Source organism: Cnephaeus nilssonii (assembly GCF_951640355.1).
Source record: "Cnephaeus nilssonii genome assembly, chromosome: 21".
Classification (NCBI taxonomy): domain Eukaryota; kingdom Metazoa; phylum Chordata; class Mammalia; order Chiroptera; family Vespertilionidae; genus Cnephaeus; species Cnephaeus nilssonii.
In genome coordinates this window covers 41,786,296-41,812,621 of record NC_137092.1, presented here as the reverse complement: position 1 = coordinate 41,812,621, position 26,326 = coordinate 41,786,296, and the positions used below count along the sequence as shown (strand labels likewise).

The window sequence follows — 26,326 nt, the reverse complement described above, 5'->3', positions numbered from 1 at the left end:
TCGGGTGGCTGGAAAAACCCCAGCGCCCATAACCTGGGCCAGAGAGATTGAGCTCGGCACAGGAGGCGAGGGGAGGGAGGCCAGAGCCCCGCCTGCCGCGGCAGGGAGAGGCGGGAGCGGGCCTCAGGTGAGCCTGGCCGAGTGGGGGAAGGCTGGGCTTGTGGGGGGGGGGGGGGGCAGGAAGAATTTGCCAAGACAGGAGGCAGGGAAGCTATGAGGCTGGGCCCCATCTCCCAGGCACAGCTGTGCTCCAGCGGGACGAGGCAGCAGTTAAAATCCCGCAGGCGACCAGCGAGGGTCCCGAGAAGGGCAGTCCCAGCAGCTACTGTGTGGAAACTGCCTTCCCCACGATTCCCCACGGGGTCTCCCCTGAGACCCAAAGCCGGCCCGAGACCGCACCGGGACCCGTTCCTTTTGTCATTTGCTCAGTAAGCCAGTATGGGGGCTCGGCACAAGGACTCCTGGGACAGAGACGGTGCCACACCCGCCCCTGCTCTCAGAGTCCCAGCTTCAGAGGAAAGAGACCCCGCACCCGAATAATCGCCCACGGGAGGGCGTTGGGGAAGGGGACATGGTGCAGGTGTCACTCGAATGACAAATGACTGACACAACCCAGGTCACAGGAGAAGGGGGCACTGTATGTCCAGAGCGCACCTTCAAGGGCCGGGAAGCCCTTGTTCACCCGAGAGGCAATACGGAAACTCCCACGCTGGCCTGAATCAGACGCGGCAGCCTTTACAACGCATTGTTTCATTACGGCAGGAAATGGGTATTAGCCTTTGTTCACAGATGAGTAAACTGAGGCCAGGGGAGGGGTGGCCTCTGGCCCAGAGGCACACAGCTGGGAGCGCTGACTCCCCTCCCCCGCCCACCTGACCGGCCCGTGGAGATCCGATTATCAGGAGCTGCCCAGCTGGGCCGGGTCACAGTTATTACAGGGTGAGGACAGAAGGGCTCACGGGGCAGGCGTTCAGGGGCCTGATCGTGCACCTGAGTGCCTCCTGGAAGAGCCACTCTTTCAGCCCCAAAGGGACAGAGCCTACTTTAAGTCCAGGTCCCCCACTAGTCCCCTCCCTCCTGAGCACAGCCCCCACTGCCAGCCCCACCCAGGGAAGGTCTCTGCCCCGGCGCACCAGCCACAGCACACAGAGGCCACGCTGCACTCCCGAGTCAGGCCCGAGGTAGTGTCCCAAGAAAGACACCTTTGTTCAGCCATGACCACTTTGGATGGGGATTCTGTGCCAGGCTGGGGGCGGGTGCTGGGTCAGAACCAGGGCATGCCAGCTCAGCCATCCCACAGGCCCCAGGGGAGCTGGGCTCCACTCGGGAGTGCTGGCCGCCCGCCACGGCCTGGACGCCCCTCTCCCCAGCTTGGCTGCTGCCCAGGAAGGGGAACCTTGTGCTCCAGAGGTTTACAGGAAACAGGACAGTGATGGTGCAATTACTGTGGATCTGGATCAGACCCGGCCTTTCCGCGTGCAAATGGGCTTTATGCACACACACATGCACACAGTCACACATGCAAATGCATACACATGGATGCGCACGTACACATCCACGTACATGCACACATGTACACACACGTGCACGCACTCACTCAAATGCATGCACATGCATGCATGCATGTACGTATTTGCACACATGCACACTCGTGCTCATGCACACACTCACATGCATGCACACACTCACACATGCATACAGTCACACACATGCATAGTCACACATGCATATACACGCACACATACATGTACAGTAGTACACATGCACACACATTCAGTCACACACATGCATACACGTGCACTCACACATGCACGCCCATGCATTCATATATGCACACACTCATACTCGCTCGCATGCATACTCACATACATGTGCGTGCACACACATGCACACATATACACATGCACACACATACACACTCGCATGCACACGTACACACATGCGTACACACCCACAAACTCACACACTCTGTATCTTTTCTTCTTTGAGTTTTTCTATCACTTCCTCCTCCCCCTCTGTAATGAGAACCTGGCCACATGCAACTCAAACTGACTAGCACTGTGCGAATGCTGAGTGTCCCTGGCACATCTGCATATGTACGATGACATATTGATCATCAGGACATCAGAAATCTCTCCACACCCACGTCACTGCGTTCAAATCGAGCCTGGGGAGATGCACTAAATAAAAACCATTCCTTTTACCATCCTGACTTGGCCAGCCTCTGAGCGGGAACCCAGGGCACTCAAAACAAGCCGAATCAGATATTTGGGGCTTGGCGCTCAGTCTCAGTAAAAGCTCAGAGCTGGCCGCCGGTAGTTCACGGGCGTGGGGTGTGACCCACAATACACGACACTGCGTTCGGTTTATATCCATAAGGTCTGCGGTCTGCTCCCAGGACCGACTTCAGTGGATCGAACACCAAGTCTCTTTGGAAGAGTCCAATCTTGCTGCACTAATTATGTGTTCAGGAGGATCAAATTATTCGAGGAAATGAAATTGTGTGTAGGCAGGGTTAGAAGCCAAGGAGTTAATTATTTCCCCAAATTGAAAAGGACTCCTCAAGGTGACTGCGGAGTTGGGGGGAGCTGGTGAACATCTAAATGTTCCCACTGCAGAGTGACTCCTGCCTGGACAGTCACTGTGGACTTAATCCCAGAAAGACGCTGCCCAGGTGACCACCACGGCGGGCCTGCCTGCCTGTGCCCTTGGCAGAGACGCCTGGTTTTGACCCAGGCAAGCTGAGGCCAACACCCAGCCAGTCTGTGCCTTCAGATTCTAGTCTGTTCCACAAACCACTGGCAGGCTCAAAAGATCAGGGAAAGTTGAGAACAGACACTCAGCCTCTGTTCTTACTGCCACCACTCACCAGCTGTGTGATCTAAGGCAAATGACCTGACCTCTCTGTGCTCTACCTTCCCAATTTGTAAAATCAGTAGTCTAAAGACCTGACAGGCTAGCCTGATAGTATTGTTAACACAAATAGTGGGAGTAGGTAAAAGCACTTTGAGGAAAAATTCTAAAACTCTATAAAAATGTAAGATATTTTAAATATTTTTATTGTGCCCGATAAACTTACTAGAGATCCCCAGTGGCTATGAAACCTACAGGACAAGGAGGAGCAGACAAGATCAACAAAGTCCTGCGTCTAAGGGGAGAAGACAGACGATGAGTAAAATGAAAACCTAACTTAGTCTCTGACAAGGCTGAATGCTAAGAACACAATAAAATGGAGCCGTGAGCCAAGGAAGACGGGGAGTGAGGCCAGCCTCCTTCGGGTCCGCAATTCTGCATCAACACCAAGGTCCAAGCCTACCTTCCCCGTCGCCCCGTCAGCTCCTGTCCATGCCCGTCTCCCTTCCCAAATACCCAGAGCACGTGCGGCTGCTGCACATACTTCAGTTACTCAGGACATTCAGACTGGAAGACAATTTCATGTTGTCTTATTCTCTAACCACTCAGGCAGGAACAGCATCATGCATCACAAGCTCTAAGTGTGAACGTTCAAAGATACCGCACTGAACTGATACAAATCCCGTCATGGCGGCTTTGGGGAGGCAGTCCAGCAGGCGGCTCGCAGCTGTGCTTGGAGGAACCACCTGGGCTGGGCCCAGAGCCGGCCCACGGCTCCCAGGGCTCCGACACAGCAGGTGTGGGATGGGATCGGGGACGTCACCCCTCCGACAATTTCCCAGGGGAGGCTGGTGCTGCTGGCTCAGGACCCACACTTTGAGAACCTTGGCCTTACTCTTGTGGAACTCTCCTTTCTTTGGGGGAAACTTATCAAATAAGAACCAACTAGATCATTTTGTAATTTAAACAGTGAAGAGTGATAAGCAGAGATTGAACCCACAGTGACTGTGATGCAGAAATCTGTGGCTCAGGACACTATTTTGATATTGGAGAGGAAGGGAGAGGGAGAGAGAGATAGAAACATCAATGATGAGAGAGAAACATTGATCGTCTGCCTCCTGACTGGGGATGTGGCCCAAAACCCGGGCATGTGCCCTTGACTGGAATCGAACCTGGGACATTTCAGTCCACAGGCTGACACTCTATCCACTGAGCCACACCAGCCAGGGCTGTACCCACCACTTTAGAAGCCTCCAATTTTCTTCCTCCAGTGTCCCAAGTTGATGGGTTAGTGCTGTTCCTTGCACTCAGATTCCATCCTGGTCTCCTCTGTGTCAGGAGAAGGTGCATCGGTCTGGTTCAGCCAATGGGAGGCATTTACAAGGACGTCAGAGGAGAGTTAGAAACAAAGGTTTTCCTCGACCTTCCCCGGCCATGGGAGGAGCCTCTGGCTGTGGTTGCCTCTCCTCCGTGTCTTCAAGTCACACCTGCAAAGCCCACTGCCGTTTCAGCGTCCCCCAGAAGTCCCAGCGGTTACGTCACCTGTCCTTCTGCAGCTTCCTCTGTTGCAAATTTGTGACAGGCCTCACCATCCCGAGCTGTTTGCATCTCAACAATCTCATCAGCCGTGTGACCAACTCTTGGTATCGACCTCTTTCTATTTTGAATGCCGACAGCTGTTTCTGCCCTCCTGGTTGGCCCTGGCTGGTACAGTTCTTGAGGGTGACAAGGGACTTCACAGGTGAGGCAATGTCCCTCCATTCACTAGGTAAGCATCTCCAGACACGCTGTTCGCTGACATCCTGACACCCACGTCAGCTCCAGTCCCCTCCTCCTTCCTCTCTTACTCTGCGGAGCTGCCTTCACAAGGCTCCCTCCCGAGCAGTGGTCAGGTGAGGAGACACGTGGTCCTTTACCCCAGGAATCGGACTCCAGGTGCAGAAGTCACAGGAAACAGGGACGCAGGGCCCATGCGTGGTCAGCACCATGGCCAGATCCCAAAAGCAGCAGACAAAACCTGGGGCCGGAAAGCACTTTCAAGGGAATTCATTCCAGGGACTGGAGAGAAACTGGACAGCTGACCATTTTTGCTAGAGGAGGCCCCTCTTAATGTATCCCCAATATCTGCGCTGCTGTGCCATACACAGGCCAAGCTGTGACAAAGAGGCCCGCCGCGCGCTGCCACGCCGAGGAGAGCTGACGCTGAGGCGATCCCACAAGCCGTCCTGGAAATCCCACCACATCTCACCACGCCTGGGCTTCCTTTCACTGCACGGCGGGTGGCTCCTCTAGGGACCACCGAGAAAGAAAACGTGACCAGTTCACTGATTAGAGTTGGTGGGCATAATTAGTGTGTGTTTTTTAAGGTTCTTGTTTTCCATTATTTTTATAACCTATTTTTATTGACTTCAGAGAGGAAGGAGGAGGGAGAGAGAAAGGCACATCAGTGATGAGAGAATCATGGGTGGCTGCCTCCGGCACGCCCTGGTTCTTGTCTTTTGGACACTGCCCAGAGGCAGAGCACAGGCGACTGGGCTGAGGGGCCCGAACCCTGGAAACACCTTCTCACGGTTGTTGCTTGAAACACATCGTTGACATTGGCTTATTTCCTGGTTAGTTCCTTCTCATACAATAGGAGGACTTCAATGCCACAGGCTGCTTAATCGAGAGCGCTGGTTGGTCGGGTTCCATGAATCCATGATTGATGCAAATTACAGGTGTGCTATTATAGCTGAATAGTCTTTCCTTCTTAAGTTGATATAATAGGTACTTTTACTTGTTCTGAGAATTCTGTTCTAAAGGCTGTAACTTGAGGATTCTAGCCTTCAAGATACTCTGATATGAGTTTCTCCCAACTCCCAGGGACCTTTGATCACGAGCCTGCTATTCCTAGAAATTCGCCTTCACGGACGAACCACATACATCAAGGTCAGGTGTGCCCCAGGCACCTGGCAAAGCACTCTCGGGGGGTCTCTCAGACGAAGGGAAGTCCTCCTTCTGCCACCCCTGCTCCTCGGCACATCCAGGGTCAAAGACAGTGAACTGGCTGGGGGCGGGCTCTGCCGGACCTGCCCCCTGCTCCACAGTGTAGGAAGCGGGGGAGGGGTGCCCATGCTGGGGAGAGGCCCGTGACATTTGGGGAAGAGGTGCAGCCCTGCTGAGCCCTTCCCACTGGGGGTTACTGAGTCTGGGCAGAGACCCTGGGTTCATCAGAGAAGGAGGTGATTCCATTCCTTCCTCAGGCCTCAGGGAAGGACTGGGAAACACCAGCCCGTGGTTCGGCCAGCCTGCTGACGGGAAAGCCCGGTCTCCATGGACCTCGCTCACCCACCACCGGAGCAGGCCTGCGGCATGGCGCTGTCTCAAGAGCCACGAGTCACCAGGAGGAAGGAGCGGTGGGGGTGGAAAGTCTGCTTTGTCCACGGGAGGAGGCGTCTGGCACCCCTGCCTCATCTGCTTTGCTGGTGGGGGGACGGGAAGAGGGTCAGGCATCTGCAAACATGACGAGCTTCTCAAGGTCATCGTGGACCAAGAAAATCAACGCAATTCGGAGTAAGCTGGCTGCCCAGGCCCGTCAATCTGTGGAGTCTTGGGCAAGTGCTGGCGCCAAGGCCACCTTCCGTCTGCACATTCCACTTCACAGAGACTGTGGCGTCCTCTGTCCCTCCTTCAAGAACCCAAATTCCCTCTCGTCACAGCCCAGCTGCTGGAGAAGCCACGCCAGCTGCGGTGCCTTGCGTGTCTGTCAAGCAGCCGAACACACAGCTTCCCGCCACAGCCAAGGGCACCGGAGGCAGGCAGACATCCTGAGAGCTGCCACTCCTCGCGTCCTCACTGTCCTTGCAGGGTGTGACGGATGTCGATGGAGACCAGGCCGAGTGCATACGTGTCACACTCTCTCTTCATTGAGCATTTACTTTGCTCCGGGTCCGTGATGAGCACATTGCCTATGCTATCCTAGACAAGCCTCACAGCAGCCCATTTGACAAGTCAGGAGAGGGAAGCTCCGAGGTCACCCAAGGTCACCAGCTACCAGAGAGAAGAACTGATAGTAAAACCCAGCATCCAAAACCCCACAGTCTTTCTTTTAAAAAATTATTAACTGAGTCACTGACAAGTCCTGTCCTCATCTATTCCTCTCTTCCCTAAAAGCATGTAAACACTCGGAGTGTGCATGAAACCATCGCCACCGGGTCCCAGACAGGATGTCTCAGAGGCTGCCCACAGAATTCGGGTCCAAGTGCTGTCTGAATGTATAACACTGGAGGTGGCAGTAACAATGGGGAGTGTGTGTGTGTGTGTGAGAGAGAGAGAGAGAGAGAGGGATTTACTAGTATACCACAGACTCAGAACTAAAGGAATTTAGAAGCTGTTTTCCCCAAGCCTTATCTGGGTCCTAAGTCTGCTCATAGTCACCCATTCATAGCATGTTCAAGGACATGACAACGTATGTGTAGACAGAAGACCGCATTAGTCAGAACCGGATGGATGGGACAGGGTAGAACAGAAGCCCCACAATATCACAGGATTATTCTAGATTAAAAAAAAAGTTTTAAAGGTGGGGATCAGTGGGTAACACTTAGGGCTTAGCCAGTGTCTGTGTCCGCATGTTCACTGGTGGACTCAGGCTGACCGTAGCCTCCCGGGGCTGCACGCAGACCAGCATCTGACGGCTCCGTGGGCGGCTCCCGTCTAGTCCGTCTCCCATGGTACAGGTGACAGCCTCACGGATGTCGCCCCCCCACCCCCCGTCCCCCAGGGCCCGAGGCAGTGGGTCTGAGCAGCCTGAGAATCGATCGCAGCCCCAGTTCCCAGGGGCTGCCGCCAGGCCTGCTGGGAGCAGCACCTACTTGGCACTTGGTGTTCCTGTTCCGCGTTTCTCTCCCTAAGCTGTGCGAGCTCCGAAACGGCACACGGGAGGCACGTGACGGGCATCTAGTCTCACCCCTCAGCTGTTCTGTCTAGATCCACAGCCGGCCTCGCCCTTGGACCCCGGCAGTGTCCACCTGCCCACAGACTCAACGCACGTGGTCCACAAACACCTTTGAACTCACATGGCCCTGAATTCATTACCGAGATCCTTTCCCGAACTTCCTACCTGCCCGGACCTCACCATTCTCCCAACTTAGAGACCTCAAAGCCGTCCTGGACTTTAGCTTTTCTCCCACAGCCGGCGCCATTCGGTTCCGGGCTTCCTGCTCCCCCGGCGGCTGCGTGGCCTGGTCTGTTCACTTTGTGTCCCCAGCCCCTAGCATGGCGCCTGGCATGGAGCAGGAATCCTCCGCGCATTGAGTGAGTGCGTGGGGGATGGATTTTGTGAAACCTCTCTCTACGTTTGAGCCTTCACTGCTCACCCGGAAGACGCAGCCTTCCTCCCCGCCTCCCCGCTGGCAACGCCCCCTCCGACCCAGCTCCCTCCTTCTCTGCGGGAGGACAGACTGAGTGACCTCACAGCTGCCTGTACAGACTTCTGATCGGACTCCCCACGACCACCGGAACATATCCAAGTAAGACACACAAAACCCTGCACATCCAGGCAGCAACCTCGCCACCACCAACCCCACCCAGGCTCTCCACGCCCCGGAGGAGCCCACATCCCAGCCCTCCCCATGCCCGCCACGGCCCGGCTTTGCAGCTGCCCACAACATCACAGGATTATTCTAGATTTTAAAAAAGTTGGGAATCAGTGGGTAACACTTCAGGGCTTCCTTCTGTCACCCTTCCTTCTAACAGCATACTCGTATACCTCTCACCATCCAAAATGACTACCTGTCCAGACTCAGGGACAATGCCACGTCCATTGTGAAGTGTTTTCCAAACAGCCCCCTGACCCCTCTGCCCCCAGGGGACTGTGGCCCCACCTCATGACTCAGCACTCTGCACTCTAGTAACAAGCGTGCATCCCGCATTTCACTGCCAGCACTGTTACAGGAGTTCTCACCCACTGAAGACCGAGCGCTTCTAACACAAGTTGTTTCCGATCCTCTTGTGATCACTACTGTCTGACCCGCGTCTGACAGAGAGATGGCCCTCGAGTTGTTTGCTGAACTGGCCTCAATTTGATTTCGTGAGCATCGCTCGAGAGGAAGGAACAGTGTGCAGCGCAGACTCCAGGAGACGGGCTCTGAGCCCTCCCCACAGGCCACTGAAGCCTCAAGTAATTACGGGGCAGACCCTCCCCGGGCAGGAGAGCCATTTGCATCTGAATGATCTTGTGGGATTTTCTGCTGGTTGATGTTTCTGGGATTTTTCAGAGAAAGGCTTCTATTCTTTAATTCTTTTTGGTGTGGAGTGGGGCCAGAAAGTTAATCTACCCAATCCCCCCCTTCACCCCCCCCCACCCCGCCATCTGAGACCAGACAACCCGCCACCAGAAGCCAAGTGCCCAGTGCCAGGCAGCGATGTGGCCTGAAGGGCCTGCCACTCGGGCTCAGCTCCCAGGAGCCCGGAGGCCTGAGGTTGCTGCCCTTCGTCTTAAACAACCTCTCGTCCGCCTGCCTCTCACGGATGCCTGAGCATCCTCACGGCTGGGCATGGAGAGGCGTGAGCAGCTTCACCCAGAGCTCAGTGCCACCACCAGGCAGGGAGCAACCCGCCAGACGCAGGGCTGGGGCCCAGAAGAGCCCGGTCCAGTGGCCTGTGTGACTGTCCCTTCCTGAGCATGCGCAGGGGTGGATGGCTGGGGATGGAGAAAGGTAATCTCAGTACACACACACACACACACACACACACACACACACACTCACACTCACAGACACAAACACACACACACTCACACTCACAGACACACTCACACACACTCACACACTCTCACACACTCTCACACACTCACACACACACTCACACACCACACACACATACACACACACACTCACACACACAAATCCCCAGCACCTGCTTCAGAAAGCCCCTCGGAGCCGGCCCGAGAGGCTCCCGGGCCAGCAGGCGGATTTGCGTGGCATTTCTTTAATTAACTCTGCAGCCGCTCGGGGGCCGCGAGGTGGGCCCTAATCCCGCCGCCTGACGTCACTTGGGAACAGCACTGGCCTGGCCGAGGACCGGGGACAGGACGACCCCGCCGCGACCCGGCCCCGCGCCCGGGGAATTAGGAGCCGGAGAGATGCGAGCACACTTTTAATTGGAAACCGAGTCCCGCTTTCAGAGGGTGTTTACTCAGGCCGGCGGCTCCGGGGAGCTCTAATTGAAGGGACGGCTTTGGAGATTATGGTGAACATCTGGCCGCAACACCCGGCTCTTTATCTGCATTTTCTCATAAAACTGCCCCGTGTGTTTCTGCGCTGCTCTCCTCACTTCCGAAGGCCTCCGAAGAGCGGGCAGACTGTGTGGGCGGGGGGGGGGGGGGGGAGTGGGGGGGGGGGACCTGCACGCTGCACTCGGGTGCCCACCACCTTGCCGCGCTCGCCCCGCATGCACCACCTCCCGCACTCGTGGCACCTATGACAGTGCATGCCCTTGGCGCTCACCGCCTTGCACACCCTGCTCCCGCCGCCTGGAGCACCTCACACCCACCGCCTGGCACCCCTCCACCTCACACACCCACCGGCCAACTTACGCCCGTGGCATCCCCCTCGGGGCACACCTGGCCTGGCCCAGAGGCTCCCTCAGACTCCATGTCACAGGGTGTCCCGCTGGCTGGGCCCTGAGAGGGGAAAGAGCTGAGAAGGAAAAGAAATGGGACCGGAGAGCGCCTCGCTGAGGTGGAATTGTGAGGCAAAGGCGGGAGGGAGTCGCCAAGGTAACGGGGGAGGAAGTCACACTCCCCACCTTCCTCTAAGGCCCAGAGGGAGAGCCTCCATGTGCTTGGTGGAGGCCAAGGCAGGGCACAGGAGGGAATTGGGAACCCAGGTGTTCTGGGACAAAACCACATTTCCCCCTGTCTACCATCCATCCATCCATCCATCCATCCATCATCCATCATTATCTATCTGCACCTCCTTGCAGACTCCGGCACCCATCACCACCCTGTGCTCTCCCCGCCCCCACGGGATTCTCCTATCTAGAGCTGCCAGGTTAAATACAAAACACACAGTTAAATTTATATTGCATGAGACACACACACAGATATTAATTCAAATTTAACTGGATTTTCATTGGCTAAATCTCACCGCCCAGCTCACTCTTAGAAAAAAGCAACCCTGTATTTTCATTCCAGAGTCTTCCTGATTCCGCACCAAAGCTCTGCAGTTGTGACAGACAGCTGGCAAGGGCCCGAGTCTGCCCCTGAAGCTCTCCTGACAGGAGCCAGCTGCCCACCCCCCTGCCCCCTCAGGCCCATCCAGGGATGCCCCCCTGCCCCCTCAGGCCCATCCAGGGATGCCCCCCTGCCCCCTCAGGCCCGCCTAGGGATGCCCCCTGCCCCCTCAGGCCCATCCAGAGATGCCCCCTGCCCCCTCAGGCCCGCCTAGGGATGCCCCCTGCCCCCTCAGGCCCACCTAGGGATGCCCCCTGCCCCCTCAGGCCCATCCAGGGATGCCCCCTGCCCCCTCAGGCCCGCCTAGGGATGCCCCCTGCCCCCTCAGGCCCACCTAGGGATGCCCCCTGCCCCCTCAGGCCCATCCAGGGATGCCCCCCTGCCCCCTCAGGCCCGCCTAGGGATGCCCCCTGCCCCCTCAGGCCCACCTAGGGATGCCCCCTGCCCCCTCAGGCCCATCCAGGGATGCCCCCCTGCCCCCTCAGGCCCACCCAGGGATGCCCCCTGCCCCCTCAGGCCCGCCTAGGGATTCCCCCTGCCCCCTCAGGCCCACCTAGGGATGCCCCCCTGCCCCCTCAGGCCCATCCAGGGATGCCCCCCTGCCCCCTCAGGCCCGCCTAGGGATGCCCCCTGCCCCCTCAGGCCCATCCAGAGATGCCCCCTGCCCCCTCAGGCCCGCCTAGGGATGCCCCCTGCCCCCTCAGGCCCACCTAGGGATGCCCCCTGCCCCCTCAGGCCCATCCAGGGATGCCCCCTGCCCCCTCAGGCCCGCCTAGGGATGCCCCCTGCCCCCTCAGGCCCACCTAGGGATGCCCCCTGCCCCCTCAGGCCCATCCAGGGATGCCCCCCTGCCCCCTCAGGCCCGCCTAGGGATGCCCCCTGCCCCCTCAGGCCCACCTAGGGATGCCCCCTGCCCCCTCAGGCCCATCCAGGGATGCCCCCCTGCCCCCTCAGGCCCACCCAGGGATGCCCCCTGCCCCCTCAGGCCCACCTAGGGATGCCCCCCTGCCCCCTCAGGCCCACCCAGGGATGCCCCCTGCCCCCTGCCCCCTCAGGCCCGCCTAGGGATGCCCCCCTCAGGCCCACCTAGGGATGCCCCCTGCCCCCTCAGGCCCGCCTAGGGATGCCCCCCTCAGGCCCACCTAGGGATGCCCCCCTGCCCCCTCAGGCCCACCCAGGGATGCCCCCTGCCCCCTGCCCCCTCAGGCCCGCCTAGGGATGCCCCCCTCAGGCCCACCTAGGGATGCCCCCCTGCCCCCTCAGGCCCACCTAGGGATGCCCCCCTGCCCCCCTAGGGATGCCCACCTAGGGATGCCCCCCTGCCCCCCTAGGGATGCCCCCTGCCCCCTCAGGCCCGCCTAGGGATGCCCCCCTCAGGCCCACCTAGGGATGCCCCCCTGCCCCCTCAGGCCCACCTAGGGATGCCCCCCTGCCCCCCTAGGGATGCCCACCTAGGGATGCCCCCTGCCCCCCTAGGGATGCCCACCTAGGGAGCTTTACCAACAGCCAGCAGCCCAGCTGCCCCTCAGGCCCAGTAACCCTCTAGTCACATTCCAAAGTCACTTTTGAAATACACAAGTAGAGCAAATTTAAAGGGTTGCCTCTTTGAAGAGTAACCCTCTCTTGAGCATATAACCTTATTTATCTACTAGAGGCCCGATGCACAAAATTTGTGCAAGAGTAGGCCTTCCTTCTCCCAGCTGCCGGCACCAGCTTCCCTCTGGCACCAGGGACCCTGGCTTCCCTCGCAGCCCCAGCTTCGTCCAGAAGGTCGTCCAGAAGGATGTCTGGAAGGACATCTGGTCTAATTAGCATATTACGCTTTTATTATTATAGATTTACCTGGCTATATGGACTGCCTCTCTCCAATAGCCCTTCAGGGGAGCAGTGTTCTTGCCCCAGCACCCACAACAGGCAGTGTTCTCACCCCACAACGGGCAGTGTTCTCACCCCACAACAGGCAGAGTTCTCACCCCAGCACCCACAACAGGCAGTGTTCTCACCCCACAACAGGCAGTGTTCTCACCCCACAACAGGCAGTGTTCTCACCCCACAACAGGCAGAGTTCTCACCCCACAACAGGCAGTGTTCTCACCCCACAACAGGCAGTGTTCTCACCCCACAACAGGCAGTGTTCTCACCCCACAACAGGCAGTGTTCTCACCCCACAACAGGCAGAGTTCTCACCCCAGCACCCACAACAGGCAGTGTTCTCACCCCACAACAGGCAGTGTTCTCACCCCACAACAGGCAGTGTTCTCACCCCACAACAGGCAGAGTTCTCACCCCAGCACCCACAACAGGCAGAGTTCTCACCCCACAACAGGCAGAGTTCTCACCCCAGCACCCACAACAGGCAGAGTTCTCACCCCAGCACCCACAACAGGCAGAGTTCTCACCACAGCACCCACAACTGGCAGTGTTCTCACCCCACAACAGGCAGCGTTCTCACCCCAGCACCCACAACAGGCCTATGACATGGTCAGTGCTCAACAACATTTGCTTATCAATCAAGCCTCATACACTTCTACGTGTGCCCTGCAGACTCCACGGATGGGACGGAGGATGAGTGGGCGCCCACTGCTCCCCATGCTTACGGATTCCTAAGAAGGTGAGCCTACACACTCACCTCAAATGCCAGCTTGGCCCCCTGCTCCCACCGAGTGCCCACGTGCACACGCAGCGCCAAGCCCTCTCAGAATCGCCAAGAGAAAACGAGCATGCCTCTGGCTCCAGCATGCACACCTGACTGGCACCACTAAGAAATCAACGGCTCTTAAATGACACGGTTTTCCAGACGCCTCCACGCACAACATAGCAAAGACTCAGAGGAAGCCCTAAGCCCGCCTGCCCCAATCCCTAGGAAACTGGATTCAGGTTTTCTTAGGTCACCGCTCCCAGGGCCAGGGCAACACGGCCGGTTACTCCTCCTCCTGCTCAGTGAACTGTCTGCTCTAAAGCACCTCAGATCCACGTGGAACCTCTCGGTCGGAAATCTAAACATTGACGGGCGTGGCTGACGGTCTGAGCACCACCACCAGCGTCTGCCCTACCCCCTCCACTCCTTTACGACACAGAGCGAAGGGAGGCTCCGGTCCCTGAGCTCGGGGAGCGAAGGCTGGAGTCGGGAATCGGCTCGGCGTGGCAGGGACGGCACTCGGACACTCATCAGTCACACGCCGAGTCCTGCCCCGGAAACACACACCTGAGCGCACTTCTCCCGAGCGTGGGCTGGGGCGGGTGGCGGGTCCTCCCAGGCCAGCCCACAGGAGCCGCAGGAGAAGCTCTGATGCGCACCGACTTCCCACTGTTGCGTTCATTCATTTAGCTAACGGGGCTGCCGCTGGCATGGCTGACGCTGCCCATCTGGACAGAAAGGTCCATGTTCTTCCTGCTACCATCAAATAAGCCACAGGGGCAGAACAGACACTTGCTGAGTGATTGCAAAAGCAAAACAAAACAAAGAAACAATCAATGCCAGTACGTTGCACGCACTTGGAAAGAGCGTCTGCCCTGTACCACCTCCACCATCCTCGGACGCTCCGCAGCCTCCTGCTTCCTGGCGGGAGGTGCCCACGAGAAGTGTGGTGACAGTGATTAATTACCGAGGAGAGGGGGAGCCGGACGTCGGAGCAGAAGGCGAACGCGTGACTGACTTGCGAGAGGGGGTGAGCTCAGCTCCAATCACCTTGTCTCCATTGCTCTAATGATCTGTGAAAAGGTCCTTCGTTTGGGTGTCCGAGGTAGGACATCCTACTGAGCGCCTGGAGCAGCGCCACCACCTGCGGGCAGGCTGCCAGCCTATCCAGCACCACGCGTGAGGTCTGTGTTAATGGACACGGACGTTCCAGCCACAGGCATCGCAGCCCAGGGCCTCGGGAAGCCGGCTCTGCAGCCGGACTGCCTGGGTTTGGACTCCGGCGCTTTCCATGACTCACTGCAGGACCTTAAGCACATTTGTCCATGCTCATCCCCCTGACCTGGAGACCGGGGTCATCCTAACACTGCCCTCCCATCAGCTGGACCTGACGGGTAAGTTAGCGACTCTGGTCAACCGCGTCAGGCCCTGCTTGTGCCCAGGAAGCGTTCAGGAGCTGATCCCTTCATAATCACTGTTTACCAATCATTGCTGAACATTGTCAGAATCATGCAGCAATACCCAAGGCCATGTGTCCACGTGTCCAGATTTTTTCTTGCAGGGACTGTGTGTGAGAGACATGGACGCACGTAGCACACACGTAATGGCTGAAAGGCCTCTGAAGCGATTGCGTGCACTTCAATTATGGTTTTTATCAAAGTCACTAATTGTGAGCCCACATCGGAATTAAATCATCGTCGCTAGAGAAGAGATGGCACCTGTCTGAAGCTGTACCCTGCCTATGACATTTCAAGCACCAAAGACAAACTCTCCCGACACCCAGTGACAGCTAAGGCGGAGTGTCCAGTGTCCTGACTCCGTAATTGGTAGAATTAAGTTCTTATCCAGGCTTAGCCCTGACTCGAGGGCCCTGCGCCCCGTTTCCCCGCCTATCAGAGGAAGACGAGTAAATCCACCAGAAGCCACAGGCTCGGAGCAGAGAGGTGCTCAGCCGCCGGCGGAGGCCACACGGCTCTGTCAGTTTCACGGCAGCGATGCAAACGAGAGACGAAAGCACTGCCTCCCTCCTGCCTGCTCCCCAAGGAGGCCTTCGAACCACTCAGACACGCCCACCCAGCCCTCTGTGCGAGCACGAGATAGACACGCATGCTCCTTGTGTCTCCGTACCCGTACCAGCAACGCTGCAGAGACAGCAGTCATGGCGTGTTTACTGTGTGCGGGCTCTGCCAAGGCCCTGTGGCCAGTGGTATAGTCCAGGTCTTTGGTCTTTATCTGGACACCCGACACAGCACACATACATGTAGAAGACTGAAACAGCCCTGACCAGTTTGGCTCAGTGGGTAGAACATCAGCCTATGGACTGAAGGGTCCCAGGTTCGATTCCAGTCAAGGGCATGTAGCTTGGTTGTGGGCACATCCCCAGTATATGCAGGACACAGCTGATCAATGTTTCTCTCTCATCGATGTTTCTAACTCTCTATCCCTCTCCCTTCCTCTCTGTAAAAAATCAATAAAATATATATTTTTTAAAAAGACTGAAACATATTTATTGCTTGAAATTTGAGGAATTCCCACCTATTCCAGAGCCTGGGGCTAGGTTTGTAGGAAACTGCCCTTTGAAATAGTAGTGTTCGTACTTCTGGCCTCAATATGTCAGTGGGTTATAAAAATAACGAGGCGGCTAAGACAACCGTTAAAAAATAAATAGAACAGAAACTATTAGCACGAGGGACAAGCTGTGAGTAAATCTAAGTATTAAAACTTTATTTCATGCATACACATACGAATGTGTACATTAAGTCATTATAAGAAATATTTGTACTGAGCTGCAGCTAAGATTTTCTGGGAAATGGTGTTGGAGAGAAGAGTCTTGAAAAACTGCTTTACATTAGCCCTGGCCGGGTGGCTCAGTTGGTTGGAGCATCATCCTGTGCGCCAAAAGGTTGTGGGTTCAATTCTCCATCAGGGCACATACCTAGGCTGTGGGTTCAATCCCTGGCTCCCTCCCTTCCTCTCTCTTAAAAGTCAACAAAAACATATCCTCAGGTGAGGTGAGGATTAATAAAAATGACACCTGCCATTTACTGGGTATGAACCAAGGCCACTGTACGTGGCCTCTTGGTGTTCTTGCTGCAAGCCACGCGGAAGTATGTCACCCCCCTCACTGAGTAGGAAACATGGTCCTGGAGAAAGGACACAATGTTCCCCAGGGCAACGCGGCGAGTACAAGGCAAGACCCAACTCAGACCCGTTTCGCTTTAGACCCCGAGCCCTGGCACTGCCACCGAGAACGAGATCCCGTACCTCCTGCTGTCTTCTCCTTTCCTGTCTTGTGTTTTAAAATTAATGACGATGAACTGACAAGATAATCCCACGGGAGAGCTAGGCATTTTTCAGAATGCGTGAGGTCACAGCTGCCTCTCGAATCTAATTTATTGGAGAACAAGAAGAGTTCCAAGATAGGTTGAGATACTTCTATAATGAATAAAAAAATCAGTTCCAAGATTGTAGAAGGCGGTGAAAGCCAGCTTCTAAATACCTCGGATGACGCTGCCTGGCGGGGAGGAGAAAGGGGTACGTCACAGAGACCGCACCAGGGGGCTGCCTGGACCCTCCAAAGCTGCGACCTCACACCCCAAGGAAGACCCAGTAGGCAGAGCGCTGACAAACTCCACTGTGTGGGGACCTTCACTGCAGCTCCAGAAGGAAGAGCCACCCTGCACGGAGGTGCTTCTGCGCTGAGGACAGAGGCCACCGTCGGCAGGACAGCAGCACAGGTTACCGAGCGCCTGCTGCGCGCCAGGCCCTGTGCTAGGACCAGGTGAGCACAGACCATGCGGACGGAGCGGCCTCTGGGGGACCCGGGCCACCCCCACCGACAGGCCCACGCCTCAGCGGGGAGCCCCTCACAAAAGCAGGGCCTTGGAAGGAGCCGTCCTCCAGGCTGACAGTGGACTCTCGAGGACAAAGCAAGGGACGCCGGCAGCGGCTCTTGGAGGCGGGTCTGACCCAGGAAGAGCCAGCAAACCAGGAGGTGTCATGGTTTGGCCTTGGGGAAAGTAACGCAAGAATGAATCCGGGGTGTAATCTAACGTGCACTCTCTTCTTGAGGTCAGACAACCTCCAAGTGGCAAACAAACCCCCAAACAAGCAAACAACAGTTTGATCCCATGCTGGGAAACACTACATAACGATGTTGTCAGAGGGAGAGACCAACAGGGAAATCCTGACCACACGTTCCTAATGATTGCAAAAATGAAGGGGAAGAGGCAATTTAACATAAATGTAACATAAAACAAAATGCAATGTGGAACCCTAGATGGGACCCTGGGGTGGATGCAGACGTTAGCGAAAAGTCCCTTGGAAACGAATAGTCTATCGCTGAGTCAGCAGTGCTGAGCTGAGGTTGATTTTATGGTTGACACGGCCCAGGTATCAAAATGTACACTTAAATGTCAACCTTAGGAGCAGCCGGATGGAGGGAGCGTGGGAACTCCTGCCCGCTTTGAAATTGCTCTGTAAATCTAAAATTTCATTTCTAAATAAAGTTTTTAAAAATGGCTGCATGAGACATTCTCAGATAACCTCTGAAGCGTATAAACAAGTGCAGAGGAGGGGATAGCTGATCAAGAAGTGCGACATGGACCAGGCAGGAGCCATGGTTGCCCCCCAGCTCCCACCCCACTGACGGCCAAGAAAGCTACAGAAGTCACGGGGCCATCACGGGATGGCACGTAGTAACAACCACACGGGCAGCTCAGGCCGCATATGGAAGGGTTTAGCCCCTCTGGGAGGTACATTCTAAAGAGATTGCAGCATGTTTACAGGCCGAGCACACAGCCTCTTTGGAGGGGTAGCTGGGAGGATGGGGAGCCGGAGGCAGAGAGAAGACACAGGGAGCACGTGGATCTGTCTCGGCTGAAAGATGGCCACGTCAGGACGCTGACTGGTTTTGTGAGGCCCTGCAGCAGAGCCACGGCCAAGGTTGAGGTCACACACAGAGACAGACAATGTAATAAGCAGACAATCCACACTTAGAATGTGAGGCCACGCCCACCGGCGTGGCTCCGTGGGTGAGTGGCGACCTATGAGCCAGGAAGTCGCGGTTCGATTCCCGGACAGGGCACATGCCCAGGTTGTGAGCTTGATCCCTAGTGGGGGGCATGCAGGAGGCAGCGATCCATGATTCTCTCTCATGGATGAGAGAGACACTGATCTTTCTCTCTCTCTCTCTCTCCCTTCCTCTCTGAAATCAATAAAACATACATAAAAGAATGTGAGGTCAGGAGCTCCCCAGTGCTGACCAAGTAGAGGCTGGATGAGCACTGGCGGGTGTTTGGCCTGGACAACCTCTAATGTGCCCACCAATCACAGAGCCCGTGCTGGCTGCCGGGGGAGGCCAGGGCATGAGCGTTGGTAGGTGTGTCCTAGAGGCCCTGGGCTCCAAGGGGCCCACAAGCCCAAAGAAAATAATCTCCTTCCGGCCACAGAGTCATCTGTTTGGGTGGCACCTGCAAGGCCCCGGCACAGCGGGGACCAGGACAAGGGGAGCAGTGAGGAGACCCGGCAGCTGAATGTCTCCTGAGTGTGGTGTCCATGGAGCTGCAAATGTCACATGCTCTGTTCGTGGGGACAGTCAGCGCCATAAAACTACAGGCTCCAGAACCCGATTGGGAAGCGGCCTGCAGGTCACTGACCCGCCTTCCACACCTGTCATTAAAAGTGTTAGTGGCAGCAGGTTCTCGTCCCCCAGGCAGCTGGTCTGCCCTTGCTGGACACAGTTCTGACCCGCCTGGAACCGAGGTCTGAGCTGCGCCCTGTGCGTGGGTCTGCGCCCTCGGTGTGACTCTCAGAGCCCACCCGCCTTATTTTTACACCGGTGAGCACACTGCGTCTCTTTAGCTACCTGTCATTTAACAAGCTAATGCCTCGCTCAAGGCTCTCTCTGCTTGTCAGTGACCCCGTAAAAGGAATCATGTAAAATTAGGCCAAATATCCTGAATGTGCTCTGAGCAACTCAAAAAAATAATGGAGCTGCAATCAGATGAGACCTTCACCCACGTACCTTTGTAATGATTACAAAGGCCCATGTTCTCTGGAGGGGGGGGGGGGATGTTATCATCATGAATAGCTGGTTTATTGATATTAATAAAGGAAGAGAGCAAAGGGGAGGTCAGCCATCATAAGCACGGTCATCTGGGCAGTTTCCTGCTCCCCAGGGAACCCCCGCTCCATTCCCTGCAGATCCCTGAGGGAAGGCATGGAACAAAGGGGGAGATGGGCGCATGCCCAGTGAAGCTGGGGTGACGTAGAGAAGGCGCTTGCCTGTCAGCCTGACCTGGGGAGCCATGGTCTGGCTAGGAGGGTGGAGCCACTGCAAACATGAGAAATCTTGGAAAGTCAAAGTCCCCAGACAAAGAGCTCCCTCGCTTGCTCCATGACCCACACTCACGCCTGCGCTCGCCTGTTCACTCTCCATAGCCATGTGGCCTTAAGCAGCTGCGGGGCGCATGGCCGTGTGGCCCCCACATGCAATGGACTGGGAACAAAGCCAGGCTCGCCAGGTGCTGACCTGGGCTGTACCGTAGCGTGGCCAGAAGCCTGGGCAGGGACCTTCCCTCTGGCCCTGCGGAGGACAAGCCTGGACTTCCTCCATGGCGGGAAGGACCCAAATAGGACCTGGGAGGGGAGCCCCCTGATTTACATCATCACTAAAGCTTTCCATGAAGCCCCATCCTCCCGGGGGCCTCAGGAGCTCCAGTCCCACTGCTAACGATGACAGCTCTACCGTTGCCACGTTCCCGTTGGTTCCTGTGGACGTGTGGTCCGCTAAAGCCCCAGCGAAATTCCACCAAGCTGCCCCTTCCATGTAGTTACCCCTGAATGCTGGAACCCGGGGGTCAGATTCCATCCTGCCAACGTTTGTTGGCTGCCAGCGTCTTTGTGAACACTGAGCTGTCCGCTGGCACCCAGCATTCCCTGCCAGGTGTGTGTCACCTATGAAGTGAATAATCCCACTTTCTGCCTCTTCATCCAAGTTACCAATAAAAATGTTAAAGATGGCCCGGCCAGCGTGGCTCAGTGGTTGAGCCTCGACCTATGAACCCGGAGGACATGGTTTGATTCCCGGTCAGGGCACATGCCCCGTTGCAGGCTCGATCCCCAGTAGGGGGTGTGCAGGAGGCAGCCAATCCAGGATTCTCATCACTGATGTTTCTATCCCCCTTCCTTCCTCTCTGAAATCAAGAAAAATACATTTTTTAAATGTTAAAGATGACAGGTCATTCAATCATTCCCTCCACAAGTATTTGTCGAGCACCTACCATAGGAGAGGCACTCAGGACAGGAGTGAGAGGAAAAATTGTGTGTGGACTGGGACAGAGCTCCAAATTGTTACCCCTTAAGATCAGGTGGACATCTCCTAGAAGATTTCATTGACGCATTAGGAACTTGCTGCTCACACCCTCTCCACCTGCTCACACCCTCTCCTCCTGCTCACACCCTCTCCTCCTGCTCACACCTTCTCCACCTGCTCACGCCCTCTCCTCCTGCTCACACCCTCTCCTCCTGCTCACACCCTCTCCACCTGCTCACACCCTCTCCTCCTGCTCACACCCTCTCCTCCTGCTCACACCCTCTTCTGCTCACACCCTCTCCTCCTGCTCACGCCCTCTCCTCCTGCTCACGCCCTCTCCTCCTGCTCACGCCCTCTCCTCCTGCTCATGCCCACTCCACCCGTTCACGCCCTCTCCTCCTGCTCACACCCTCTCCTCCTGCTCACGCCCTCTCCTCCTGCTCACACCCTCTCCACCCGTTCACACCCTCTCCTCCTGCTCACACCCTCTCCTCCTGCTCACGCCCTCTCCTCCTGCTCATGCCCTCTCCTCCTGCTCACGCCCTCTCCTCCTGCTCATGCCCACTCCACCCGCTCACGCCCTCTCCTCCTGCTCACACCCTCTCCACCTGTGACCTCTCTGCCTGGGCTCCTGGAAGGGCAAAGGAAGGGAGCTCAGCACTGCTCCAGAGCCGCCCGCTATCAGTGAGGTGGGCTTAATGCAAGACAGGTAAGATGTATATAAGTGACAAAGCAAGGGCAACAGACAATATATTTGATTTTGGTTGAGACTTTAATGTCTCCATTTAAAGATGCACCAACAATCAGAGATTTAGAGCTGAAAGGGACCTGGGACTCTTCTAGAACCAGCCTCCCCCCACCCCACCCCCGCCTCGCCAGCAGTGGTTTCCACAGGGGGTCCGTCTCCTGAGGAGCCACTCTATCAGCCCCGATCACTAGAAGGACTTCTGGACGTTCCCCACGTGGAGCCCCACTGCTCTCCCTTGCTTTTACCTGCAGTGTAAGCACTCGGTGGCTTAAATAAGTGAACAAGTGGTTTCTAGTTCTGCAGCTGGGAACAGAGCTACGCTGGCCAGATGCCTTGAGAGAGTGATAGCTTGTTCTGCTTACGAAATTAGAAGAAAAATGAGTCTGATCCAACCTTTGGAAGGCAACGATGTCCTCATTTAGTCCTTACTTTTCTAGCCGGAATACAGTATCTGTAACTCCTTCGTGGATGTGTTTGGAGACCTCCCACCCCACACCATTCTTGTCATTCGTGTCCTGCCCCGCCCCGGCCTCAGCGGCACTCAGGTGTGGCTGCTGACTGCGTGAGTGTCCGGAAGCGCCAGCGTGTCCGTAGCGGCCTCAAGAAGAGACGTGCAGAGGCGGGCGCGGCTGGACCCGTGGCAGGAAGGCGCCCTGCTGCCGCCCCCCTGGGGCGCCCACGCCTCGGGGCCGCTTGCATCCAGCTTCTCCTCTCTTTGCGCATGGGGGTGGGCGGCAGGCATACAGGAATGCCTCCCACTGAGTTTGTAGCCAATTAAAACCTGCAATTGGATGACTCGGTGAGCAAGGCCCCACACCTGTGTGCCAGCTCGGACCCCGGCATCTATTTCCGTGTGAGAAAGGGTGGTGACCCTGGGTGTGCACATCTTTCTAAGCTTTGGGGAATTCAAAGATTTTGCAATATTCTGGGGAGGAGGCCCAAGTGGGAGGGCTCAGCAAGGTGCCCAGAGGGAAAGACAGGTGTGCGGGCCTCCTGCCGCCGGGTGGGGGCCACAGAGCTCGGTTTAGATGAGCAGACAGGCTGAGCAGAGATGGAAATGAAGCCGACGGACCATGGCCCCGCTCATCCCTCCCTGAAGAGCATCCTGTGCCCACACCAGGCAGGGCCCCTGGTGCCCGGGGGCTCCGTCTTCTGGATTTGGGGTCCGAGCTTTTAAGTTGCCTTGGCAGACATGAAAGGAGCTGGTAGGGCTGGGCATGCCTTCTGTGCGCGTGCCACTCCCAGGGCAAGAGCCTGCCCTGGACCCCGGAGGGTGCACCCGGGGGGACGTGAGTGAGCCGGGGCTGCGGCCTGAGCTGAGCCAGCTGAGTGCAGGCTCCGGGGACCGCCAGCGGGAGCAGTCACTGCACCAGCCCAGAGCCTGTGAGCACGTGCATGAGTGTCCACGGGGCCCCATGGGATCGGGGTCATTTGTTACCTGGCACATCGTGGCCATCCTGACTGTAGAGAGATTGCTCCCAGCTACAGAGGAAGCTCCCGGGAAGCACAGAGCTGCCTTCCGCGGGCCAGGCCGCCTGTTGGCTGGCCCTCCAGGACGGCACTGCAGACAGTCGCCCCCTCACTGCCCCCCGCCCCTCGGGGCCCACTGGCAGCACTCACCCGAGTCGGACGCCGCCGGGCTCACCAGGCTGAGCAGCTCCCGCTCCTTCTCGTAGTCGCCTTTGCAGAGCAGCTGGCCCTCCTTCAGCACGAACTCGTCCCCCTTCTGGAGCTGCCGCTCGCACACGCAGCAGCAGAAGCAGCCCAGGTGGTACACGCTCTTCTGGGCCCGCATCACAAACTCGTTGGGTGCGATGGCCTCAAAGCAGCCCCCACATTTGACAGCAAACAGCCTGGGAGGGGGACAAAGGGGGGAGGTCTGTGACAAAGGTCCGCGGGCCCCGTCTCCCTCACGTCAGCAGCAAAAGGAACCTGGAGAACCGGCCGAGGAGGCTTGGCACCCAGACGACACACGGCGGGCTCCCACCAAGGCCACTCCTGTCCTCGTCACACTGCAGGGTGGCCTGGGAGGGGCGCTCTCTTCTCCAAACGACCTCAGGACAACCTGGTTCTGTGTCAAAGCCTGTGGCAGAAGCAAGAGATAATGTGCCCTAAAAATACCTCTGGTTCATTCCCGATGGCATCCATGTCTCTATTTCCAAAACAACGAGTTGTTTTCTTTTTTAAGCAACTGGGGAAGAAAGCCTCTCTGTGACGCCAGAGGGTCAAGGGCGTGGTAAGGTCACTGGCTGACGGGAGAGGACACGGCAAGGCAGGTGGAACTGCCCGAGTGAGAACGCACCACTCCACACCCGCCGCTCTCCCGGAGTGGAGGCAGCCGGGCTGGAGAAGGAACGGCCACCTCCCAGGACTGCTTGAAGGACAGGGCCAGCCGGCAGGCGTGTCCTGCACGGCCCGGGTCAGAAGCACAGCCTGGGCCACCACACAGCCCTCCCTGCTCGCACCAGGAGCACCTGGCTGCCTCCCTCTTCCTGGAAACTTAAAGGGGGTGAGGCTGGTGGACAGCCCCCCGGGCTGTGTGGCCCCAAACACAGGCCCAGGGCCAGCAGCCCTCCTCCTCCGCTGCCCGTGTGGGGTGCTGTCGGGTCTGGACCTCCGGGCGTACCCGTCCCCTGACAAGTCGCCTTGATCTCTTCCCCTATGCTGGGTGCTGCGCATCAGAAGAGCCACCACTTCATCCCTGTCGGCCAACCTGAGCCGCCCGTCAGTCCCTTCCGGAGCCCCTCCTAGGCCCGTCATCCCAAGCCCCCCCGGCCCCTCCCCGGCTGACACTCAGGAGGCAGCAAGGCCCAGGCATCTGCAGCCGCAGGTGGCAACACCTGTGCTGGTTAGCTTCCTTCCACCCTGTGAGTCAGCGCCTCCTTCTCCTCCTCCTTAGGGTCGCCCCCACTACAACATTCGCCCCCACCGGGAGGGGGGTCGGGGTGGGCTCCCCAGCAGCTGGGGAAGGGGCGGGAATTGTCTGGGCTCAAATCCCAGGCCAGGTCAGTGGGGATTAGAGATGGGGACCGACGTGCGGTCCTGTCTCTCCCTCCACCAGGTCCCCTCTAGGAAAAACCAGGTCGCCCTCACCTCAACTCTTGTCGCCCTCACTCCCCCTGAGCAACTCAAGGAGCATTGTGCACACAGCCCGTCACACAGCCCGTCACGTGTGCCACATGTGTGCACAGCTCCCGGCGCCACGGAGCACGCAGCTGCTGACACACACCTTCCACTTTTCTTGAAGGCTCAGAGCAAGTCCAGGTCACAAGTCTAGGTCACAATTAAAACACAGCTGTCTCTCCCCCATTTCCCAGGGCCCGTCCCCCTCTGAACGCTACTGAGGCCTCGCTGGGGCAGAGCCTGCCCTGGCTGTGCCGAGAGCAGGCAGGTGTCACACGGCCAGCTCTTCTGGGCATCAGGCAGCCCTGGCTCCCTCATCACATTCTCCTGGGAACGTGGCAGTCCCCCCTCACCGCGCAGGGGAACGGCATGTGGCTGGTGGGCAGGCACCAGGCAGGACCAGGGGGAGCCTGTCCTCAGCTCCACTAAGGCCGCCGTGGCGTGAGTCTGAGGCGTGGAGGAGGAAGTACCCAGATGAGAGGGACAGAGGACAGGCCAGCTCGCGGGGCAGCGGGAGGCAGTCCCTCGGACAATCGCATCCTTCCCACAGGGCCAGCACGACGCCACCCCGCAGCCTCCCCGCCTGTCCCGGGTGCCCTGGAGGACGGCAGGGAAGAGGAGGGGCCAATTTGGGACCAGAGCACAGGGGGTGGAGCAGGAAGACTGGGCTCCCGGTCCATCCTTTACCCAGAGAACTCAGCTCGGACCTTCGATGGGCCAGAGTGACATAAAAAAACTTAGAGCCTGGGCAGACTCGGCGTTCAATCCAGGGGTCCCCTCACTCCATACCTGTTAACCAGAGACACCCAATCGGCCAGCACCTCATCTCAGGCCCCCAGACGGTTTCGGCATGACCCGCCTTGCCATGCAGTTCTCCAAACAAAATCTTTCCAGAACTGTATCATTCACAGCTACATCTTCATAAACACAACACAGCAAAGGCCAAAGAGATTGTGTGCAAACACACATGCACACACACGCCAGCTCTCTCTGTATGTATGTATGTATAAGTGTGTGTGTGTGTGTGTGTGTGTGTGTGTGTGTGTATTATATATATCTTTTTGGGGAACATGGAGGAGGAAGGAACTACCCTGATTGGGAGAGGGTCAGGGGTGAGATGCAAGCCCGTGGGACTGTGGGAAACACATTTCTAAAAAGAATTGATCCATTGATTGATTGATGATTGATTTCTAGAGAAGATGTCACTTGAAGAAATCTTTAAGCGGTTGCTCCTAAGCATGTCTGAAACTCCCCAGGCTGGAAAAGTCCTTAATTTGCTCCATTTCATGCTTCACGCTTTTCATACAGGTTTGGAACCCTGCTCTGTAGCCATGGAGACAAGGTTTCCAAAGCAGGGATGAAGGCTGGCACCTGAGGGACTCCTCGGGGACAAGTCTAAGGCGATCGAGGAAGAGGGGACCTTGAGGAGGACAGGAG

The 26,326-nt window shown here is 57.2% G+C and overlaps 1 protein-coding gene across 1 annotated transcript in view; it reads right to left on the bottom strand.

Annotated features, from left to right (window-relative positions):
- LMX1A (LIM homeobox transcription factor 1 alpha) overlaps positions 1–26,326 on the bottom strand; it is a gene marked incomplete at both ends in the record, with an annotated part of 114,844 nt that overhangs the window by 9,523 nt on the left and 78,995 nt on the right. The window contains one exon of the mRNA XM_079761658.1: positions 23,387–23,619. Coding sequence (XP_079617784.1) covers positions 23,387–23,619 — 233 coding nt within the window. The remainder of the gene's footprint in view (positions 1–23,386; positions 23,620–26,326) is intronic.